General features: G+C 32.6%; 1 protein-coding gene across 1 annotated transcript in view; it reads left to right on the top strand.

Annotated features, from left to right (window-relative positions):
- ATRNL1 (attractin like 1) overlaps positions 1–19,590 on the top strand; it is a 573,257-nt gene that overhangs the window by 139,961 nt on the left and 413,706 nt on the right. Inside the window, exons 19-20 of the mRNA XM_033131140.1 lie at positions 10,270–10,407; positions 19,034–19,127. Of these exons, the coding sequence (XP_032987031.1) occupies positions 10,270–10,407; positions 19,034–19,127 (232 nt within the window). The remainder of the gene's footprint in view (positions 1–10,269; positions 10,408–19,033; positions 19,128–19,590) is intronic.

Raw genomic sequence — 19,590 nt, 5'->3', positions numbered from 1 at the left:
ACATACAAAGGTTCATCTAGCGTTGTAGACTCTCAAAACCTTGAATGGATCTCTCACACTCTTAATCTCTTTCTTCAAGTAGATACCAGTTCCTTGTAAGGGATCACCTGATTGGGTCCATCCCTTCCTTAAACTCAACTGTACCATGTAACATACCGAATCATCAAAGTGATAATCTCGTCATACGTACAGCTCCATACTGCACTCAAGAGAAGACCATCAGTGTTTGATTAAATAACTAGGTACTACAACCTAGCTTCATTGACATAAGACTAACCATCACACCGTACAATTGACCCATTTAACATGTACAACTCAGTGGTTTTTAGTATTTACATGGAATTATGCAACTGTCACCACAATCAATTTAAAAACATTTTTATCATTCCCAAAGAAATCTTAACGTTTATTAGCAGTCACTGCATGTTAAACCCCCACCTATCGTTGTCAGCCGTAGACAACCACTAATCTTTCTACCTATATGGTTCACCTATTCTGGACATTTTTTGTAAATTCAATAATACAATCACGGTCTTTTGTGACTGGCTTCTTTCACATTGCATAATGTTTTCAAGGTTTATCTATGTTTTGCATGTAACATTACTTCACTTCATTTTTATTACCAAATAATGTTCCATTATAAGAATATACCTCATATTGTTTATCCATTCATCACTTGATGGACATTTGGGTGTTTGCAACTTTTGGCTTTTTGAATAATGCTTCTGCGAACATTCATGTACAAGTTTATGTGTGGACATATTTTCATTACCTTGAGCACGGAATATCTGGGTCAAATGGTAATTATGTTTAACCTTTTGAGGAACTGCCACAATGTTTCAAAGCTGCTGCATTGTTTTACATTCCCACTAGCAGTACGTGAGGGTTCCCAGTTACCCTCCATCCTTGCCAATCACATACTTTGATTATAGTCATCCTGGTGGGTGTGAAGTGGTATGCCATTGTGGTTTTGATATATAATTTATTGGACTAATGATGTTGAGCATCTTTTCGAGTGCTTATTGGCCATTTGTATGTCTTCTTTGGAGACATGTCTGTTAGATTCTTGGCCAGTTGAATTGGGGTATTTGACTTTTTATTGTTGAACTGTAATAGTTCTTTATATATTCTGAATACAAGTCCCTTATCAAAAATTGATTTGCAAATATTTTCTCCCATTCTGTGAGTTGTCTTTATTTTCTTGATAGTGTCCTTTGAATCACGAAAGTTTTAAATTTTGATGATGTCCTATTTTTTTTCCATTGTTTTTTGAGCTATTGTGTCATTCCTGTGAAACCTTATATTTTGCCCAGATCCCAAATATTTATGCCTATATTTTCTTTTAAGAGTTTAATAGCTTTAGCTCTTACATTTAAGTCTTTGATCTGTTTTAGTTGCTTTTCGTACGTGGGGTGAGATAGGGACTTAATTCTTTTGCAAGTATCTAGATGTTGCAGTATCATTGTTGAAAAGACTATTTCTTCCCCATTGAATTCATTTTTCATTTTGCATATTTTATTTTTCATTTTTAGAAGTGGTATTTTAGTCATTTTATAATTTCCGTTTCTCTTTTTCTCTGTATTTTTGAGTATATGGAGAATTTTTTAATAGCTGTTTTAAAAATCCTTCTCTACTCATTCCATCTGTGTGCCATTTCTTTGTTTCTATTGATACATTTTTTGACTGATTATGGATCAAATTTTCTAGCTTGTTTAATTTTGATAGTATCTTGAACATTGTGAATTTTTGTAGTTTATGATTTGATTTATTTTTTTTATTAAGTATGTTGAACTTTATTCTGGCATGCAGTTATGTTACTTCCTTTTTGTGGTCTCTATACAATGCTCATTGCATTCTGAGGTCTCCCCAGTTTGACTAGTGGGAATACAAACTGTTCCCAGTCTTCAGTGAGACCCTGGCATTGTTTGACTTACTGTTTTCTGCTGGTTCTTTCTCCAGCTTTGTGGAGTTTCAAAATGTGTTCAATTCATTGTTCAGTCAGAGATTCATCTCTGTAGATGGCTGTATGCAGCTCTCTCTTCCGTACTGTTTTGCTCCACAAATTCTAGCCACCACGGCCTCCCTGAACTTTGATCTTTGTTTCCTCAACTAAGTGACATTTCTGGCCTTTGGGTTTCCCTCCCTGGGATGCACCCTCATATCTGCCTTCAGGTAGCAAGCAGTCATATTTTGTTTTCCTTCTCTCTGGCATGCCATCCCTGAGCTGCCTATTATATCTGAAAGTGGTTGTTTCATATGTTTTCTTTAGTTTTCTTGTTGTTTACCATTAGAAGTCAATTATCAGAGTGGTTAATGCTTTGTGGGCAGAAGTGGAAGTCGTCTATGTGTGTGTTTTTATTTATAGTTAATCTCTTGTAAATAGTGTATAGGTCTTGCTTTTTTTTTCTTTTAAAATCTAGTTTGACAGTCTCTGTCTTTTATCAGAGTTTTAGTCAATTAAGATTTAATGTAATATTGGTATTATTGAGTTTACGTCCTACCATTGTGGTATTTGTTTAAGAATTTTCCTTTATTTTTCCCCTCTGTTGTTTGTTCCTCCTTTTGCCTTTTTTGGATTAATTGAGTGTTTTTTAAGTCCATTTTTAATCACTTTCATTGGATTTTTAGCTATACCTCTTTTGTGTTTTTTTTAGTGACTGCTGTAGTGATTGTAATAGTCATCTTTATCTTATCACAGTCTACCTTGAATCAATATTATACTACTTCATGTATAAGGTAAGAATATTACAATAGTGTAATTCCGTTTGCTCCCTTCCTGTCCTTTGTATAATTATTGCCATATATTTTACTTCTACGTATGTTATTAACCACACAATACATTATTATTTTTGCTTTAAACAATTTTCTTATAAAGAAATCATGATAAGAAAAAAAATCTTTTTTTATTTACCCATAGATTGACCATTTCCTGTGATCTTCATATTTTCCTATAGAACTGAATTTCCTTCTGCTCTAATATCACTTTAGCTTGGTGAACTTTAACTTAAATATTGTGTTTTTCCATTGTAGCATTAAATTATCATAGCTTTCTTATATCTGAAAAACGTTTTTATTATGTATTTGTGTGTCTTCAGATTTGAAGGATATTTTTACTGGAAATACCATTCTAAGTTGACAGATACACTTTTCAGTAATTTAAAGTTGTACTTTCCTTTTCTTTTAGTTTCCTGTTATTCTCTTAAGAATTTCTCTATCAGTTTTATTGTTTATCTTTTGAAAGCAGTATGTCTTTTTCCTCCCTCTGACTTTTTTAAATAGATTTTCCCCCCATAGTTTTTGGATGTCAGTAATTTTAATATGATGTACTTAAGTATCAGTTTTACTTTTTAAATTGTGCCTGTGAACTGTATGGCTTATTCTGTAGCTTGGTTTTGCATCATTTTTGTAAAGTTTTCTGCCATTATCTCTCCAAATATTGTATCTGCTCATTGTGTCACTCTGTCCTCTATTTCTTGGAGTTTGCTTCACTTATGTTAGGCTTTTTTACTGTGTCCCTAATTTTTCTTAGTCTTCTCTATATTTTATATTCTGCATCTCCTTTGATCTGTATTTCAGTTCACTAATTTTTTCTTTAGATGTTTCCAATTTTCTCTTAAATCTGTGTTTCATTTATTTCTTACTATTGAACATAGCACCCTAAGCTCACTATTAAAGTACTAAAGGGGTTTTATTCATGATTCTGCATCATCTATTTTTGCTGAATCCTGCTGGGCTTTTCTGCTAGTGTCTCCTGTTTTTTTCTCATGTAGCTGCTGTTATTTGGCAGCTTGACTGGTTTTAGAGTGTCTCAGCTGCTTCACACACTTCTGGTGCTGTGAGCTGGCTGGTTGGTCTAGGGGTCTTCAGCTGCAAATGACTCTTTTCTGCTGCACTTGGCTTATCACCCTCCAGTATATAGACTGGGCTTCTATACACGGTATTCTCAGAGTGCAATTCCAAGAAGAAGGGAGCAGAGTATGGATGGCTCTTGAGGCCTAAGCCAGGATTTCTATACCATCACTTCTTCTGCATTCTATTGTTCTGAGACAGTAGATGCCACCCCATGTTCAAAGGGTGGGAAAAGTCCCACTTTTTGTTGACAGCAAGGAGAAAGTAACAATATGAATGTTGTACATACTGGTACATAGATGGCAAAATTTGTGCAAATTATTTTTCAGCTCATCTCATTAATTCTGTTTGTTTGTTTATTGACATAACTCATGTTGCCTGAAATCTACCATTTTAAAGTGTACAATTCAGTGGTTTTAATATAATCAGTAGCTGTGCTACTATCATAATTATATACTTCCAGAACATTTTAATTGCCCCCAAACAAAATCTCATACCCTTTAACAGTCGGTACCTATTTTTGCTTCCCCTAGCATGTGAAAACCACTAATTTACTTTCTTTCTCTGTGGATTTGTTTATTCTGAACATTTCATCTAAATGCAACCTTATAATATGTTTCCTTTTGTGTCTGGCTTCTTTCATTTAGCATAAGTTTTTAAAGTTCATCCATATTATAGCATATATCAGTCCTTTCCTTATTTTTATAACTGAATAATATTCAGTTGCATTCCACATGTTTATACATTCATCAGTTGATGGATCTCTGGCTTATTTCTACTTTTTTTGCTATTATGAATAATGTAGCTATGAACATTTTTTGTAAGTTTTTGTGTGGAATTGTTTTGTTTATTTGTTGATTTTGGTCTGTGCCTAGGAATGGAATTAGTAGTCATACAATAAATCTATATTTAACCTTTTGAGGAATTGCTAGATGATTTTCCAGAGCTACCATTTTACATTACCACCAGCAGTGTATGAGGGTTTAATTACCCCATAATGTCCAACACTGGTTATTGTCTATCATTTTGATTATTGCCTTCCTAGTGGGTGTGAAGCAGCTCACGGTGGTTTTGATTTGCCTTTTCCTTATGACTAATAATGCTCCTTTCTTGTGCTTATTAGCTGTTCATATATTTTCTTTTGAAAATATCTTCAAATCCTTTGTTCATTTATGTATTTTTTTAATTGTAGAATTTTAAGAGTTATTTATGTATTCTGGGTATAAGACCTTATCAGAGATAATATTCTCAAATATTTTCTTCTATACTGTGGGTTGTCTCTTCACTTACTTGGCAGTGTTCTTTGAGGCACAAAGGCTTTTTGATGATGTCCAGTATATCTATTTTTTACTGTTGGTGGTTTGTGCTTTTGGTGTCATATGTCAGAAACCGTTACTTAATCCAAAATCATGAAGATTTACATCTATATTTTCTTCTAACATTTTTAAAATTTTAGGTCTTGCATTTAGATCTTTGATCCATATTTAGTTAACTGTTACATAGGTGTGATATATGGGTCCAAATTCATTCTTTTGCATGTGGATATCAAGTTACCCCAGCACCATTTGCTGAAAAGACTACGTGTTCCCTACTTAATGATTTTTTACCCTTGTTGAAAATCAATTGACCATAGATGCATGGGATTATTTCTGGACCTAATTCTAGTTCAGTGATCTAGTATATGTTTATCTGTATGCCAATACCACACTGCTTTGATTTCTGTAATTTTGTAGTAGCTTTTGAAATTGGAAAGTGCCAGTTTTTCAACTTTGCTTTTCTTTTTCAAGATTGTTTTGGCTAGTCTGGGTCCTTTGTAATTCCATATGAATTTTAGATCTGCTTGTCTATGCCTATGAAAAGATCTGTTGGTATTTGATAGATACTGCATTCAATTTGTAGATCAATTGGAATGAATTATTATCTTAATAATATTAAGTCTTCCAGTCCATGAATACATAATATCTTTACATTAATTTATTTCACCAATGTTTTATAGCTTTCACAATATGCGTACATGTCTTGCATTTCTTTGGTTAAATGTGTTTCTAAGTACTTAATTCTTTCTGACGCTATTGTAAATGTAATTGTTTTCTTAATTTCATTTTTGGATTGTTCATTGTAAGTATATAGAAATATAATAAAGTGGATTTCTCTATACTAATTGATCTTTTATCCTACAACATTTCTGAACTCATTTTTTAGCTCAAATAATTTTTTGTGGATTCTTTAGAGTTTTCTATAAGTAAGATCATGTCATCTGCAAATAGAGTTAGTTTTCCATTTTCTTTTTTAATCCGGATGCCTTTCATTTCTTTTTCTTGCCTAATTGCCCTGTCCAGAACCTCCAGTACAATCTTGAATAGAAGTCACAAGAGAGAACATTTTTGTCTTGTTTCCAATCTTAAAAGGAAAGTTTTCATTCTTTCACCATTAATTATGATGTTAGCTATGAATTTTTGATACTTGTCATTTATCAAGTTGAGACAATTCCCTTTTATTCCTATTTTAGAATTTTCTATCTATTGAGGTTATTATGTGGGTGTTTTTTCCCTTTCTTTCATGTGGGATCCCCCCCTTTCTCTATTAGTATGCTGTATTATTTTATTGATTTTCATGTTTAAACAATCTTGCATTCCTGGGATAAATTCCACTTAGTCATAGTGTATAATCCTTTTTATGTGCTTGTGGATTCAGTTTGCTAGTAATTTGTTGAGGATTTTGCACCTATAATCATAAGAGATATTAGTCTGTCATCTTATTTTCTTGTGATGACTTTGTTTGGTTTTGTATTAGGTTAATATTAACCTCACAGATTGAGTTAGGAAGACTCTCCTTTGCTTCTGTGATTTAGAAGTACTTTTGAATAATTGGTGATTCTTATTCTTTGACCATTTGGTAGAATTCAAGAGTTAGCCAGCTGATCTTGGGCTATACTTTTCTGGCACTTTGTTGGTTATTAACTAAATCTCTTTATTGGTATAGCCTAGTCGTATTTTCTATTTCTTCTTGAGTCAGTTTTGGTAGGTAGTGACTTTCTACGACTTTGTCTTCTTTCATCTAGGTTATTTCATTTATTGGCATAGATTTGTTTATAATGTTTCTTTATAATCCTTTTATAGAACAGGTTTCACATTAATATTTGATGTTGGGGTTTTTCCACCATGTGGTTGGTATGAATTTCAACCAAACACATATGCTTGGTACAGGCTTTAATTTCTCACAAGTGACTTTTTTCTTTCATCCAGATACATAGTGACTTAAGATTTCTTTTCTGTTTATTTCGGCTGGTGGTGCAATTTAGTACCTTTTTTACAGGTAAGGGCTACAATTGAAGGCTTCAAACTTTGTGAATATGGTTCAGTTTAGTTCCCTTGGTAGAGTATGCCAGAGATTGTATCTCCTGGTCCTGCTGAGTTTTAAAACCCATACTTCTTAGCTTTTGATTGTCTACCCCATGTATAGTCAAATTCTGTCAGAAGCTCAAACTTCTCTTTAACATTAATTTGAATTCCTGCTTTATTTCTAGCAATAATAATTGCCTTTTCTTTTAAGGTAGGCTATGTATTGAAAATTTTGGGGGGATAAATTTTAGCCTTGCTTTTCTGCGTATATATAGTTTTGAATTTTTTTGAGAATATCAAGCAGATATTTTTAAATGGTTTACATCTGTTTTAGAGAGCTCATAATTTTCAAAATATGTACTTTATTTGCCTATCAAATGGTGAGTTTTTCATTATGTTTTTTTTTTTTTTTTTTTTTTTTTTTGTCGTGTGTCCGTAAATGAGGAGCCACATGGGCAGGTTTTAAAATTTAAACAAAACAGTAAGGATGGCTTCTCTTTAGTTTTTATCCATGTTCCATAGCCAGGTTATTATTAGAACCTTTCAAGTAAGTATCCTGGGAGAAGTACAAGGTACAAGTTGACATGACCTGTCGATCCCACCCGATAGCGGTGGGGAATAAAACAGAATCACAGCATTCCCAGTGTGTGCTTTTCTTGTTCGTTTGATACAGCCGCTGTGCCTGGGTCTTACTTTCTGTGACATGCTTTCTCCTTTGCCATTGCTACTGTATCAGTTACAAGCTGTGACAATGACCATTCTACTCTTGGCTGGAAATTTTGCTTACAGTTAAGTCTACATTATACCAGCTTTCTGTGTGGTATATTCACGACATGAAATGTGAGCCTTTCCTGTATCACACTTGCCAGCAGCGGTGTAGTGGTACACATATCACACAACTGTGTGTGATACACGCTTCTTGATTGCTGCATTTCCCAGCTCTGCCTTCTGAACTTCTCACTTTCAGAAAGCAACAGTTGAGTGGCATTAAGCCAGGGGTCCTGTTTTCATTTCCGGAAGTGTTGTAGGTTACTACTTTCCAGTTTTATTTGTGTAGTTGTCACCACACCCAAGTTCTTGTGGCTGTTGACAAGTTTTCTTATTATTTCAGTGGTAATCTGTGAGGAGGATGTTAAATGTGATTGATAAATTTCACCATCTTATTCAGTAGTTAAAGCATTTGTTTTTCTGATGGAAAAATGTAACCAGGAATTTCATCAAATACTTAAAGTAACCCATCTCTCATTTTGAATTTTTCAGGTAATGCTTTACATGTAGTGAGCACTCAATAAATTTTGTTTTTACTTGAGTGAATTAACCTTATTGGTTTCACATAAAATTTTCTTGAAACAAGACCTTAAACTTTTAAGCACAGTGTTCAAAAGTTAAAGTTAACATTATTATTTCTTATTATAAAAGTAATGTGAATGTATTATAGGAAATTGATGGTGCAGAAAAATTTTGCTAAACTAAGATAACCGTCATTAACTTTTCCATAGGCATATTTATATATTTAAAAACAAAATTGTAATCATTTTAAACATAATGTTCTGTATCCTCATTTCACTTAATTTATTATGAACATTTTCCTTTGATATTAAATTTTCTCCTAGCTGTTTCATAATGTAATATATGATAATAGAAGTTTGAAAACTACATTTCTCAATTGCATAAAAAGGGTGATGAAGAGTATTTAACATTTTTCCATGATGATGCCATGTCATTTCTATGCTATGTTACAACAGAGTGTGCCTCTGAAAATTTCTGTAAGATATTGGTATTTGATTTTCACTCTTTATGTGGGTTTATTTCTCCACAATTGGATGTTAACTGATGTTGACCTTATGTTAGTCTCTTGGGATTTTTCCTATCACTTTCAAATTTTCCACACACAAGTGGTATGGGATTTAATGTCTGTTTTTTTTTTTTTTATTCATACATCCTGATTATGCATTTGTTTCTGCCATTGATAAGCTGTGTGACTTTGGGTCGTTGCTTAACCTAGCCTTCCTCGTCTTAGAAATGGTCCTAGAAATAGTACCTTCCACATAGAATTGTTGTGAGGAGTGAACGATTAAATAAATTCATGTATAATTCATGTATACCATCTAGTATGCTATATGGCAAGGGGGTGGTATTTGCAATATTTTAAAACTGATGCTATATATAAACTGACCATTCAAAATAGATGCCAGTGACAAAAACAACTGGAATCGCCTTAACATTGGCTTTCCTGGCTAGTGTGAGAGCTCAGTTAAATGCCAGCTGAGTTGTAATAAGGATGAAAATGATTATGAAGGGGACAATGAGGATGATGTTCAGATAAGCGTAGAAAACTAAGTCAATATTATGATGTAAATAGGCACTAAAGGCACGAGCTTTCATATGGGAACTTTATCTCTCATCTGAAATTTTTGGATTCTGTTGTAATATTAATATAAAAACGTATTAAACTCATTCTGAAGACACAAAAAACTCATGCTTTAAATCTGATTCTGTTAGTTCACAATCACATGGAATTTCAATTAAGCCTCGAAGCTTTTCCTGCCCAGAGAAGATAAATATTTATGCAAATTAATTTAAAAGTTCTATTTTTTTCTTTTTATACTAATGTAGTTTCTTGAAGTAAGGACCTATTGCCACACAATTTTCTATATTTATTGATCCTTTGTTATTATGTGTGAATATAATTAAGATGAATTTTAGCATTCTTTATCAAATCTGTATTATTCACTCTTGTGTTTATGTAACTTAATAGACACGATATTCACATGAATCTTTAAGGAATATGTTAAAAAGTATTCCCTCCTTAGCTATAACTTTTATATTCAAATTTATCTCTAACCCCTACATTTTACAGAGTGTAAGGCAGCATTTCAATACAGAATTTACTGTATGTATTATCCTGCATTAATATTTTGAGACACATATGTTAGACATTAAAACAACTTGGGAAATGTCTTTTGGACTTTGCTACCATTCAGATTTTTAAAATCAGTTCAGTTCTTTGTCTTGATATTTGTTATAATTGGTATTGTTGTATATATTTGTAAATTTTTTTTTTTATTATTTTCTTTAGCTTGCCAGTGTAATGGACATAGCACTTGCATCAATAATAATGTGTGCGAACAGTGTAAAAATCTTACCACAGGAAAGCAGTGTCAAGACTGCATGCCAGGATATTATGGAGATCCAACCAATGGAGGACAGTGTACAGGTAATTATCTTTTCTTTTCTTTTACTTAAGTGTTTTTGTTTTCCCCCTGCAGAAATGAAAAATCAAGAAAGATAAACCTGTTGTGGACGATATATTTTATTAAATAAAATGTTTTCATTGTGTCAATATTTTTGGAAGGGAATTTGTATTAAGGATTATGTAAACTAAAAATTCTGTGTTATACTTGCTTTAAAAAATCTTACTTTTTCTTATTTCAAAATGAATACATGTTTATTATAGGAAACGTATCAAATACAGATAAATTAAAATTAAAAATTACCTATAATCTTACTATTCAAAAGTAATCACTGTTGATGTTTTTTTTTTTTTTTAATAATAGTAACCTATCGTTTTGACTTTAGAAATAAGGAATTATTAAAGGTTTGTGCATGTCTTACATCAGGTAATTTTTTTTTTTTTTTTTGGATAGGGTGGTAGTATAGCATAAGGTTTAAGAGAATAGATTCAGAGTTAATCCTGGGCTGAAATCCCAACGCTGCCATTGTTTATATGTAGGACCTTGGCTCATTAACCTCTTAATGCCTCCTTTTTCTCGTATGTGAAAGGGAGATGATAATACTTCATTGGATAGTTGTAAAGATCAAAAGAGATCATGTGTTATAGTGGCACCATGTAATAGGAATTGAAGCTCATTCAAAGAGCATTTAAATGCTAGCTATGATCTTCACATTTTCATTCACTAAACCCGACTTTTCTCTGTTTCCCTATCTATCACACTGCTTCTTTATCCTACTTTTAAAAGAATTTTTGGTATTTCCTTCAAGTCTGTCCTTTTATATTGTAATTTTATAGTACTCCTTCTTTATCTTTATGTTGGTCTTTGTCCAGCCTTTAAGTTTTTGATCTACTTTTTCTAAATTGAGATTTCCTATGTAGCACCCACAGAAAGGCCTTAGCTGTTGGCTATGAAGAAATCTTTAGAGGGAGTTGGGCCTGAGCTTGGTCTAGATAAAATTTTCAACACTATCTGCATATTAAAACTACCTGGAGAGCTTTTTAAAAATATGGATGTCTGGGCCATTCCCTAAAATAATTAAATCAGTATCTAGGTTGGGGTTATAGGCTGATTCTTGGGCATTGGTTCTTTTCTGAGGCTTCTCAAATGATTCACATGCACTCCGGGTGGAGAAACACAGGCGATGACGAGCTCAGCCTTTGAGTCACCAAAATTGCTCAGACAGTAGCAGGTTTGGTGCTAACTGAAAACAGTTGAAGTTTTGTGGTATGGAATTCTCTGACATGTTTGAAGCGCTGATACAGATGAATTGACTGATATTTTTTATTTTCTATGTTCTAGGCCACTGTACTCATAGCTTTATATTCATTATTTCATCTCAACTTCACAGCAACTGTGCGGGAAATATTACTCTTATTCCCATTTTTACATGCAGACCCAAATACACAAACAAGTTAAGTAAAATACTGAAGATCATACTGGTAGTAGGGGGAAGGAAATGTCTGATTCATAGGCCTTGCCCTTAATTCTTCGCAGAATTATGTTAGTAGGACAGGGAGGATCCAGGTAGCCCTTAGCCAAAAGCCACAGACAGCTTTGTGCTGTATCCAGTGTGTACAGAAGATGCAGTAGATATCTGTGGGCACATATTCCACTGTGGGCACAATGGAACCCACAGAATTTAGAGTCCACCTATTAGGAGTCATAGTATTTTGTTATTTTATGTTTATGAAGTAAAAAGAACAAGGGTTTGGAGCCATCTGTTTTTCACAGCTTTTTACTACTGAATTTTCACTGGACAAAAATATCTTTTAGGTAGGTTGTTTATACTGCACAACCCTCACCTCTGCCTAGTTGCAAAACATTTTCATCACCTTAAAGAAAAACTCCATACTTACTAAGCAGTTGTTCCATTCTCCAGCAACCGCTAATCTGCTTTCTGTCTTTATGAATTTACTTACTCCCGATATTCATACAAGTGGAATTATACAATACATGATGATCTCTTGTGACTGGCTTGTGTTACTCAGCATTTTATATATATATGTATACCAATTTGTTTATCTATTTATCCATTGATAGACACTTCAGTTGCTTCTACCTTTAGGCTATTATGAATATTGTCGCTATGAACATGGGTGTGCAAATATTTATTTGAGTCCCTGTGTCTTTTCATGTGCTTATTGGCCATTTATATATCTTCTTGGAAAAGTGACTTTTCAAGTTCTTTTCCTGTTTTTAATTGAGTTATTTGGTCTTGTTACTGATTGTTGTTGAATTCTAAGAGTTTATATATTTTGGATATGAGGCCCTTATCAGATACATGATTTGCAAGTATTTTCTCTTATTCTATAAGAATGGAAGAAATTTTTACTTTTTGGATAGTGTCCTTTGAAATACAAAAGTTTTACATTTTGCTGATGTCCAGTTTATCTATTTTTTCTTTTGTTGTTTGTGCTTTTAGTATATATCTAAGAATCCATTGCCAAATACAATATCATGTAGATGATTAAAGTATTATTTTAATGGTTTGCCAGCATAGGCAACATTTTAATAACTAAATTAGCTATAAAATGTTTTAAATTAGAATGGTAGTAAGTTTTATCATTCCAACAGTCATAGTGCTTTTAGAAATATGTCCCCCTTTGGGGATGATACTTCTCTGCTAGGTTTAAGACTATTTTAGTTATTCCATATTACTTTTTGTGACTGACATTACACATGTGGCAAGCTGAGGCACAATGCAATGGAAAATTGAAGGGAATCAAAGATAAACACCTATCTTACTCACTGTTTCATAGTCTCTGGTAGTTTATGAAGCTTTAAATAATTCCTTATAGTTTCCTTGTTTTCTAAAGTTGGCAAGATAACATTATGCTGTCTGATTTCTCTATGGTGATGTGATCTATGAAAGTCATTTTTATTTCTTAAGACCACATTAACTGTCTAACTATGTTACGGATACCAGGACTGGAAAGAACCCAAGTGGCACTCAGAGAGTTAGGAGAGTCAGATTTATTACACCGGCGGGCTCAGTGAGATCCTTCCCAAAAGACTGAGCCCTTAGCAAGGTGTTGAGCAGGTTTTTATGGGTTGGGACTTCTTCGAGTTGGGGAAGGGATAGGTGTCATCTGGTGATTGGCTCGGAGGGGGGTTATGCGGAAGTGGACTGGGGCTTAGGCTGGGGACTTCTCTCTTTGCTCGGGCCACCATCTTAAGTCAGTTCCACGTGGTAGGGAACCATTTTAGGTCAGTTTCTCCATCAACTAAATAAACAATATGTCACAACAGGGGAATTATTTTTGAGGTAACATTGGCTAAAATCAATTTATAAAACATGGAAAGTATAAATTTCTTACTATTTCTTCATTTTCAGTTCACCTTATTGAGAAAAGTTTATGTTTTATTAGATGCATGTATTAAAGTCCAGAGCCCATGATGATATTAGGGGAAAGAAGGAAATAGACTTATATTTGAATAGTGAGATTTTAAACCTGTACTGCAGATTTAGATACTGTTTTTAAAATTTGGTCTACTAAAGCCAATGTAACATTAATGTCAATATTATATAAATGTGCTTGTAATTTTTCCTCAGATTATTTTTAGACTATGGCATATTTATGCCTATTCTATTATTACAATGAATTTTTCAGTGTTTTATTAAAATTATTTCTCATTTTAATAAAATGAGACTCTCTGACAAAAACTTGGCCTGGGGCTGCCATCCATCCATCCAGTCAACCATCTATCCATCCATCCATCAATCTTCGTAGTTATGAAAGAATAAAACTGTTAAGAGCTTGGGCTTTGGAATCATACTGCTTGGGTCCATATCCTAGCAATTCCAATGTCACCTTGGGTATTATTTAACTTCTTATTGTCTCAGTTTCCTCACCTGCAAACTAAGGCTAATTTAATTTATTGTGAGGTTTAAATGAGGCACTTTACATATGAAATAATCTATCTTTCCAGCAAATGTTAACTTTATAATGCTAACTATTATTGCAAATAGTATTATTTATAACATCAGTGGGCTTAAGTATGTTAATAAAAGTATATGATTAAGACTTTTGGCAGTAGTATTTTATCATATTATCTCCAATCTGACTTATAAATTGTAGTAAAAGAAAGTAAGTGAGCATTTCTTTGGGTAGAAGAAGAGCTCAGTATCCTGCACTGATTCAACATTCAGTGGACTAGACTACTGTGTAATGAAGGATTTATCCTTGAATTCTACAATTATTGAGTACTTAACTATGTGCAAGTTTACTGTGTTAGGACTTAAATTTGTATACATTGTGTGGGTGTTACAATAGTGTGATGAAGAAATTGAATGATAGCATCACGGACAAAGGGATTAATTCTGATGGAAGGATCTGGGTAAGCCCTTGAGAGTTGAGGGCAATTTATGATTTTCAATTTTATCTGAGTATTATGAATTGCATGTTTTCTATTATAACTTCTTCTAAATATAAGATAACTAAGCTATAATGTTATTACTCTTAAAAATATTTTAATATCTTTACATGTATGTTTTATTCAATTATTCATAAAAAAAGATGTACTATGGGAAAAAATCCTCTCTAAATAATGGAATAAACAGACATTTTAAAAACTGCAGTCTTGTATGAGTAAAGTTTTCTTCATCTAATTCTTACTCTTTTTGGTTAATTACAAGGTGTTTAATTATAATTATGAATAAATTCTTAATATTTTAACATTTTATTCATACTTGATTTTAGTAAAGTTTAGCTCTATATTTATTAATTTATGTTTTTTAGTTCATTTTGTTCTTTCTTTTGGTTCTTGAGTAGTATAATTATCTGATATTTCTATATATCATACTTACCTTATATTACATATCTCTCTGTATGTCTATGTAGATAAATATTCTATCTACATATGTAGATATTCTCTCTCTATATAGCTATATATATAGAGAGAATATACTATATATAGAGAGAATATATAAATATGTGTATACATACATACATATATATGTATATATAAATACAAATATATACATAGATAGACAATAGTGACATAGATAGATTAATGGTGTTTAATAGTGACAAAGAAACTCATTATTTTCCTGTCAAGAAAAAAAAGAGTTCTTTCAGCATAGTGACAATTCTGTTTTTACCTTTGTTTCTTATCAGCAAAATTTATGTTTTTCTTTGTAGCATATTAAGAATATCTGTCCATAGCAACTTTTACAGAATATTTGATACTTTAACAAATATACTCGGCATGGACACGAATATTCTCTGAGACTAGAGAGTAGTCAGTAGGGAGACTAATGAACTTCTTTCTCTCTGCTAGGATGGGAGATTTTTTTCATTTTAAACTCTTCTCACGTATTGCAGATTGTTCATAGAAGCAGAAAGTTTATAACCAAATGCATTTGAGCATTTCTTAATATAAAAGTAAGAAGTTTAATTCTCTCAAACTGAGAGCATTGACCTGAATAATCTAAAGATGCAGATAAATGAAAATCACTTGACGCGGAAATCTTGGTTTTATTAGTTGTTTTGACAGAACAAAATTAATAATTTGCATTTTCTGAGTCTACATTATTATCCTTTGTGTCAGAGAAAAGCCAACCTGAGATCTTAAGTATTCCATAGAGCAGCCACTAAATGAATAATTATATGTAGATATTTAGTATATGATATAGCCAGGAAGTTATGCTTTGGTCAAAGATTCTGTTCAGAAGAGCATTTTTATATAAATTTAATCACAATTAAAACCAAGAAAGCCTTTTTAAATTACGTAGAGATGCCTATTTCAAGTACATAATTTAAAAAAAAGCTTCATAGCCTGGCTTCTATAATATTTTTAGCTAGTTTGTCCTCTCACTATACTAATTTTTTGAAATCCTTTGTTTCCTTGGTGAAGTGTTCCTCTCAGATGCTCTGTTACCCTAAATTTTCTTTACTCCATTTTCTCAAGATCTTTTCATCCTTTTGGTTCTCATACTAGAAGGAATTACAAGAGCAAGAAGAACTGAGACTACGCAAACTATTAGGCACTGAACTAAGTCAGGTGTTTCAGGGTGACCTTTGAGTGGAGGTAGTAGAAGACACATCCTGCTTTTCCTGTTAGATGTCTTTTAAAAGACATGTGGGCTGAGTCTCATGAAACTGCTAGAGACATAGTCACTGAACCTTTGAGTACTGGGCAACTGTGTTGGCTGACGTTAGCCCGTTCCTTAAACATACTCCTCAACATCGTCCTTCCTATGTTTAATTGGAAGGAAGTTCTACCTTCCATCTTAACTTAAACTAAACTTTGACTTCAACTCATTTGGTGAGTGTCGAATAACCCTTATAGCATCATATTTTTTTTCTATTCTTGTTGTTTAGCTTTGGTTATAACTTGACATTGCAACTTTTATTATAGGGGACAGAAATATCATGTGACCACATAATGTCCCTCTCGTGTATGTCTCGGCTACAAAATCACCATCATCATCATATAAAATTTGCCAAACAACAGCTACTGTATGAAGATTTCGTAGGTGCTTATTCAGCATAGAAAGATAACCTCAAATGCTGACAACCACAGAATAATTTGAACACTCATGAAGTATAAATTTTAAACAATTGAATTTAAAATACATTTGTGCCATTTTAGCCTGAAGTATAGCACCACAAGGGAATTCTTTCAAAATGAGCTTACATTAAAAGGTATTTTAACACAATTTTTTGTCTCAGAAATTATTAAAGCTACTATAAAATGATAATTCTTTTAAGAAACTGTGCAAATGTTAACTTTTATCCAGTTCTGCCTTACAGGATAAATGAAAGGTTCATCCAAGTTTTAAAATATTAATGAACATCATTTTTAGTGAAGTTCTGAATATAAGACAGTATTAATATGAAACTCTGCAAGTTAATATTAAAAGATATTATGGTATATTCATTTCCTGTTTATGAAGTTATATGGTGTCAGTATATGAGTATCTTAATGTCCCTTTATTACTCGATGGTACTGTCCTTTATTTCTTGCATTTCTGTACCTTTTAATTCATTTCTGTAATTCTCACATTTTGTGTTTCCATAGCTAATTCTACAAACCTAAAAGAAAATTATGCTGATTTATTTAAACATTCTTTATGAAGAAAAATTTACACTTTTATGTGGAAATTTCTTCTAGGACAAAAACCAAACAGGTTCTTAACAATCTACCTAGTACCAGCTTATTTTTTATGTATGTTTAGGAGTATGTGTATTTACTTTACATTAATTATTTTTTCAAAGCAAATAATCATAAACATTTAGCAAGGAGATTAGAGTTCTAGAATATTTTATATTATGATTAAAATCAATGGCTCATTGGCTCATTTTTATATGTGTATGTAATCAGGAAAAGATCACACTATTCCATTTTTATCAATAGAATGGTTTAACTAGCTTGTGATGTGCAGGAACACAATTGTTCTCCTTAAAAGTTTTTAAAAGGGCTAGTGACATGGTCAGCTGTGTCTCTTTAGAATATGTCTCTGGACTGGAGAATGAGTTGTAGCCTAGAAACACTGAATGTGGGAAGATCAGATATGTGATTGTACTGGTATCAGTAAGAACACGTGAATGACAGGACTTGAAGGATGGCTATCATAATGAAAAGGAGGGGACAGATACAAGAGAGATTGTGCATGTAGAAAAGGGTGAAGGGGGTCAAATACATGGTGATGGAAGGAGAATTGACTCTGGGTGGTAAACACACAATGTGACGTATAGATGATTGTAGAATTTTACGCTTGAAATCTATATGTTACTAATCAGTGTGACCCCAATAAATTTAATAAAAATTAAAAAAGAAAAAAGAAACTAGAACCAACCAGTTGATTGTATGTTGGTCACAATAATGTGTGAGGTTTGTGTCCTAAACGATTGGAATGCTATTTAACAAGGAATTCAAAGTAAGAAAACAAGGCCAGTTCCTGGGAACCAAATCGACTGTGTGTAACTATTATACTCTGTCATGTTTCAGTTAATAGTCTGGAAAACAAAACTGAAAACGATCTCAGAAGCTTAAAAGAACGATTTTGGGAGCAAATAAACAGACATGCATTTTTTACACTATGTTTTTATTATTGTTGGTTGTCGGAATAGTGCTAGAAGTAATACCTGAATTTATTAAGTGCTCGATATGGGTTAGGTATTTTAAAATACATTATCTCATTTAATTCTCACATAAATCCTGAGAGCTAAATATTATTATTGCCCTTTTGCAGATGAAGAAACTAGCCTAGAGAGGTTAAATAAATTGCCTAAGGTCGCATATCAAGTATTTATAAATGTACATTTTGAAGCTAAACTGTTTGACTCCAAAGCTCTTGTCCTCTTTGGGAATCATTTCATTAAGCAGATGTCCAGATTAGAAGTGGAAAGAAGCCCAAAGCGGAATGGGAAAAATTCTAAGATCCATACCAGACTTAAGAATACCTCAAGGACTTTAAAGTGTTCCACAAAAGTTTTAAATAAATTACTTCCCTTTAATTCAAAAAACACATAGCAACCCTAGCATTTGGCTGGCAAGTGGAAAATACTTGGTATAAAAATAAGATAATAAAATCTTCCCAAAAATGCAAGGTATGTGTTTGTGATGGAGAATATTCAATATCATTTTGGTTTTGACTTACAGCTTGTACATGCAGTGGACATGCAAATATTTGCCATATGCACACAGGAAAATGTTTCTGCACAACTAAAGGAATAAAAGGTGATCAATGCCAATTGTGAGTAAAAACGACCTTTTAGAACTTATACGGATTGAATTTGTGCTGTACAACTAATTTTTGTAGGTTTTCCCTTTTATGCTTAGTGTTGTGCTAGTTAAGCAACCTGTATTTTGGTAAGCTATGTTTGCTTGCATTCTATCAATTCTCATAAAAAAAACTAAGCCTTTTAAGATGACAGTTTTGTGGAAGCTGTAAAACAGAGCCCATAAGAATATGTTTGTCTTTTCTCTCTCTCTAAAAAAAGAAACATTCTTATTTTTTCTGGAAAACATGTTACACATCAAATCTGCATTGTTATCTTTATAATTTTCCTCCATATCTTGTTAAATATTTTTTTCCCAAATTCAATGTTTTCATGCCTTTCTTTCTTATGAATCTTTCATTATTATTTCTGATACTTGTAGTCCGTTAAGTGTTTCAAGTCGTTTCTTATATGCATCTTCTTTTTCTCTGTTATGTC

The sequence above is a fragment of the Rhinolophus ferrumequinum genome, chromosome 16 (genome assembly GCF_004115265.2).
Source record: "Rhinolophus ferrumequinum isolate MPI-CBG mRhiFer1 chromosome 16, mRhiFer1_v1.p, whole genome shotgun sequence".
Lineage (NCBI taxonomy): Eukaryota > Metazoa > Chordata > Mammalia > Chiroptera > Rhinolophidae > Rhinolophus > Rhinolophus ferrumequinum.
Note: the sequence above shows the minus strand (reverse complement) of the source record. Positions and strands in the feature narration are given on the sequence as shown.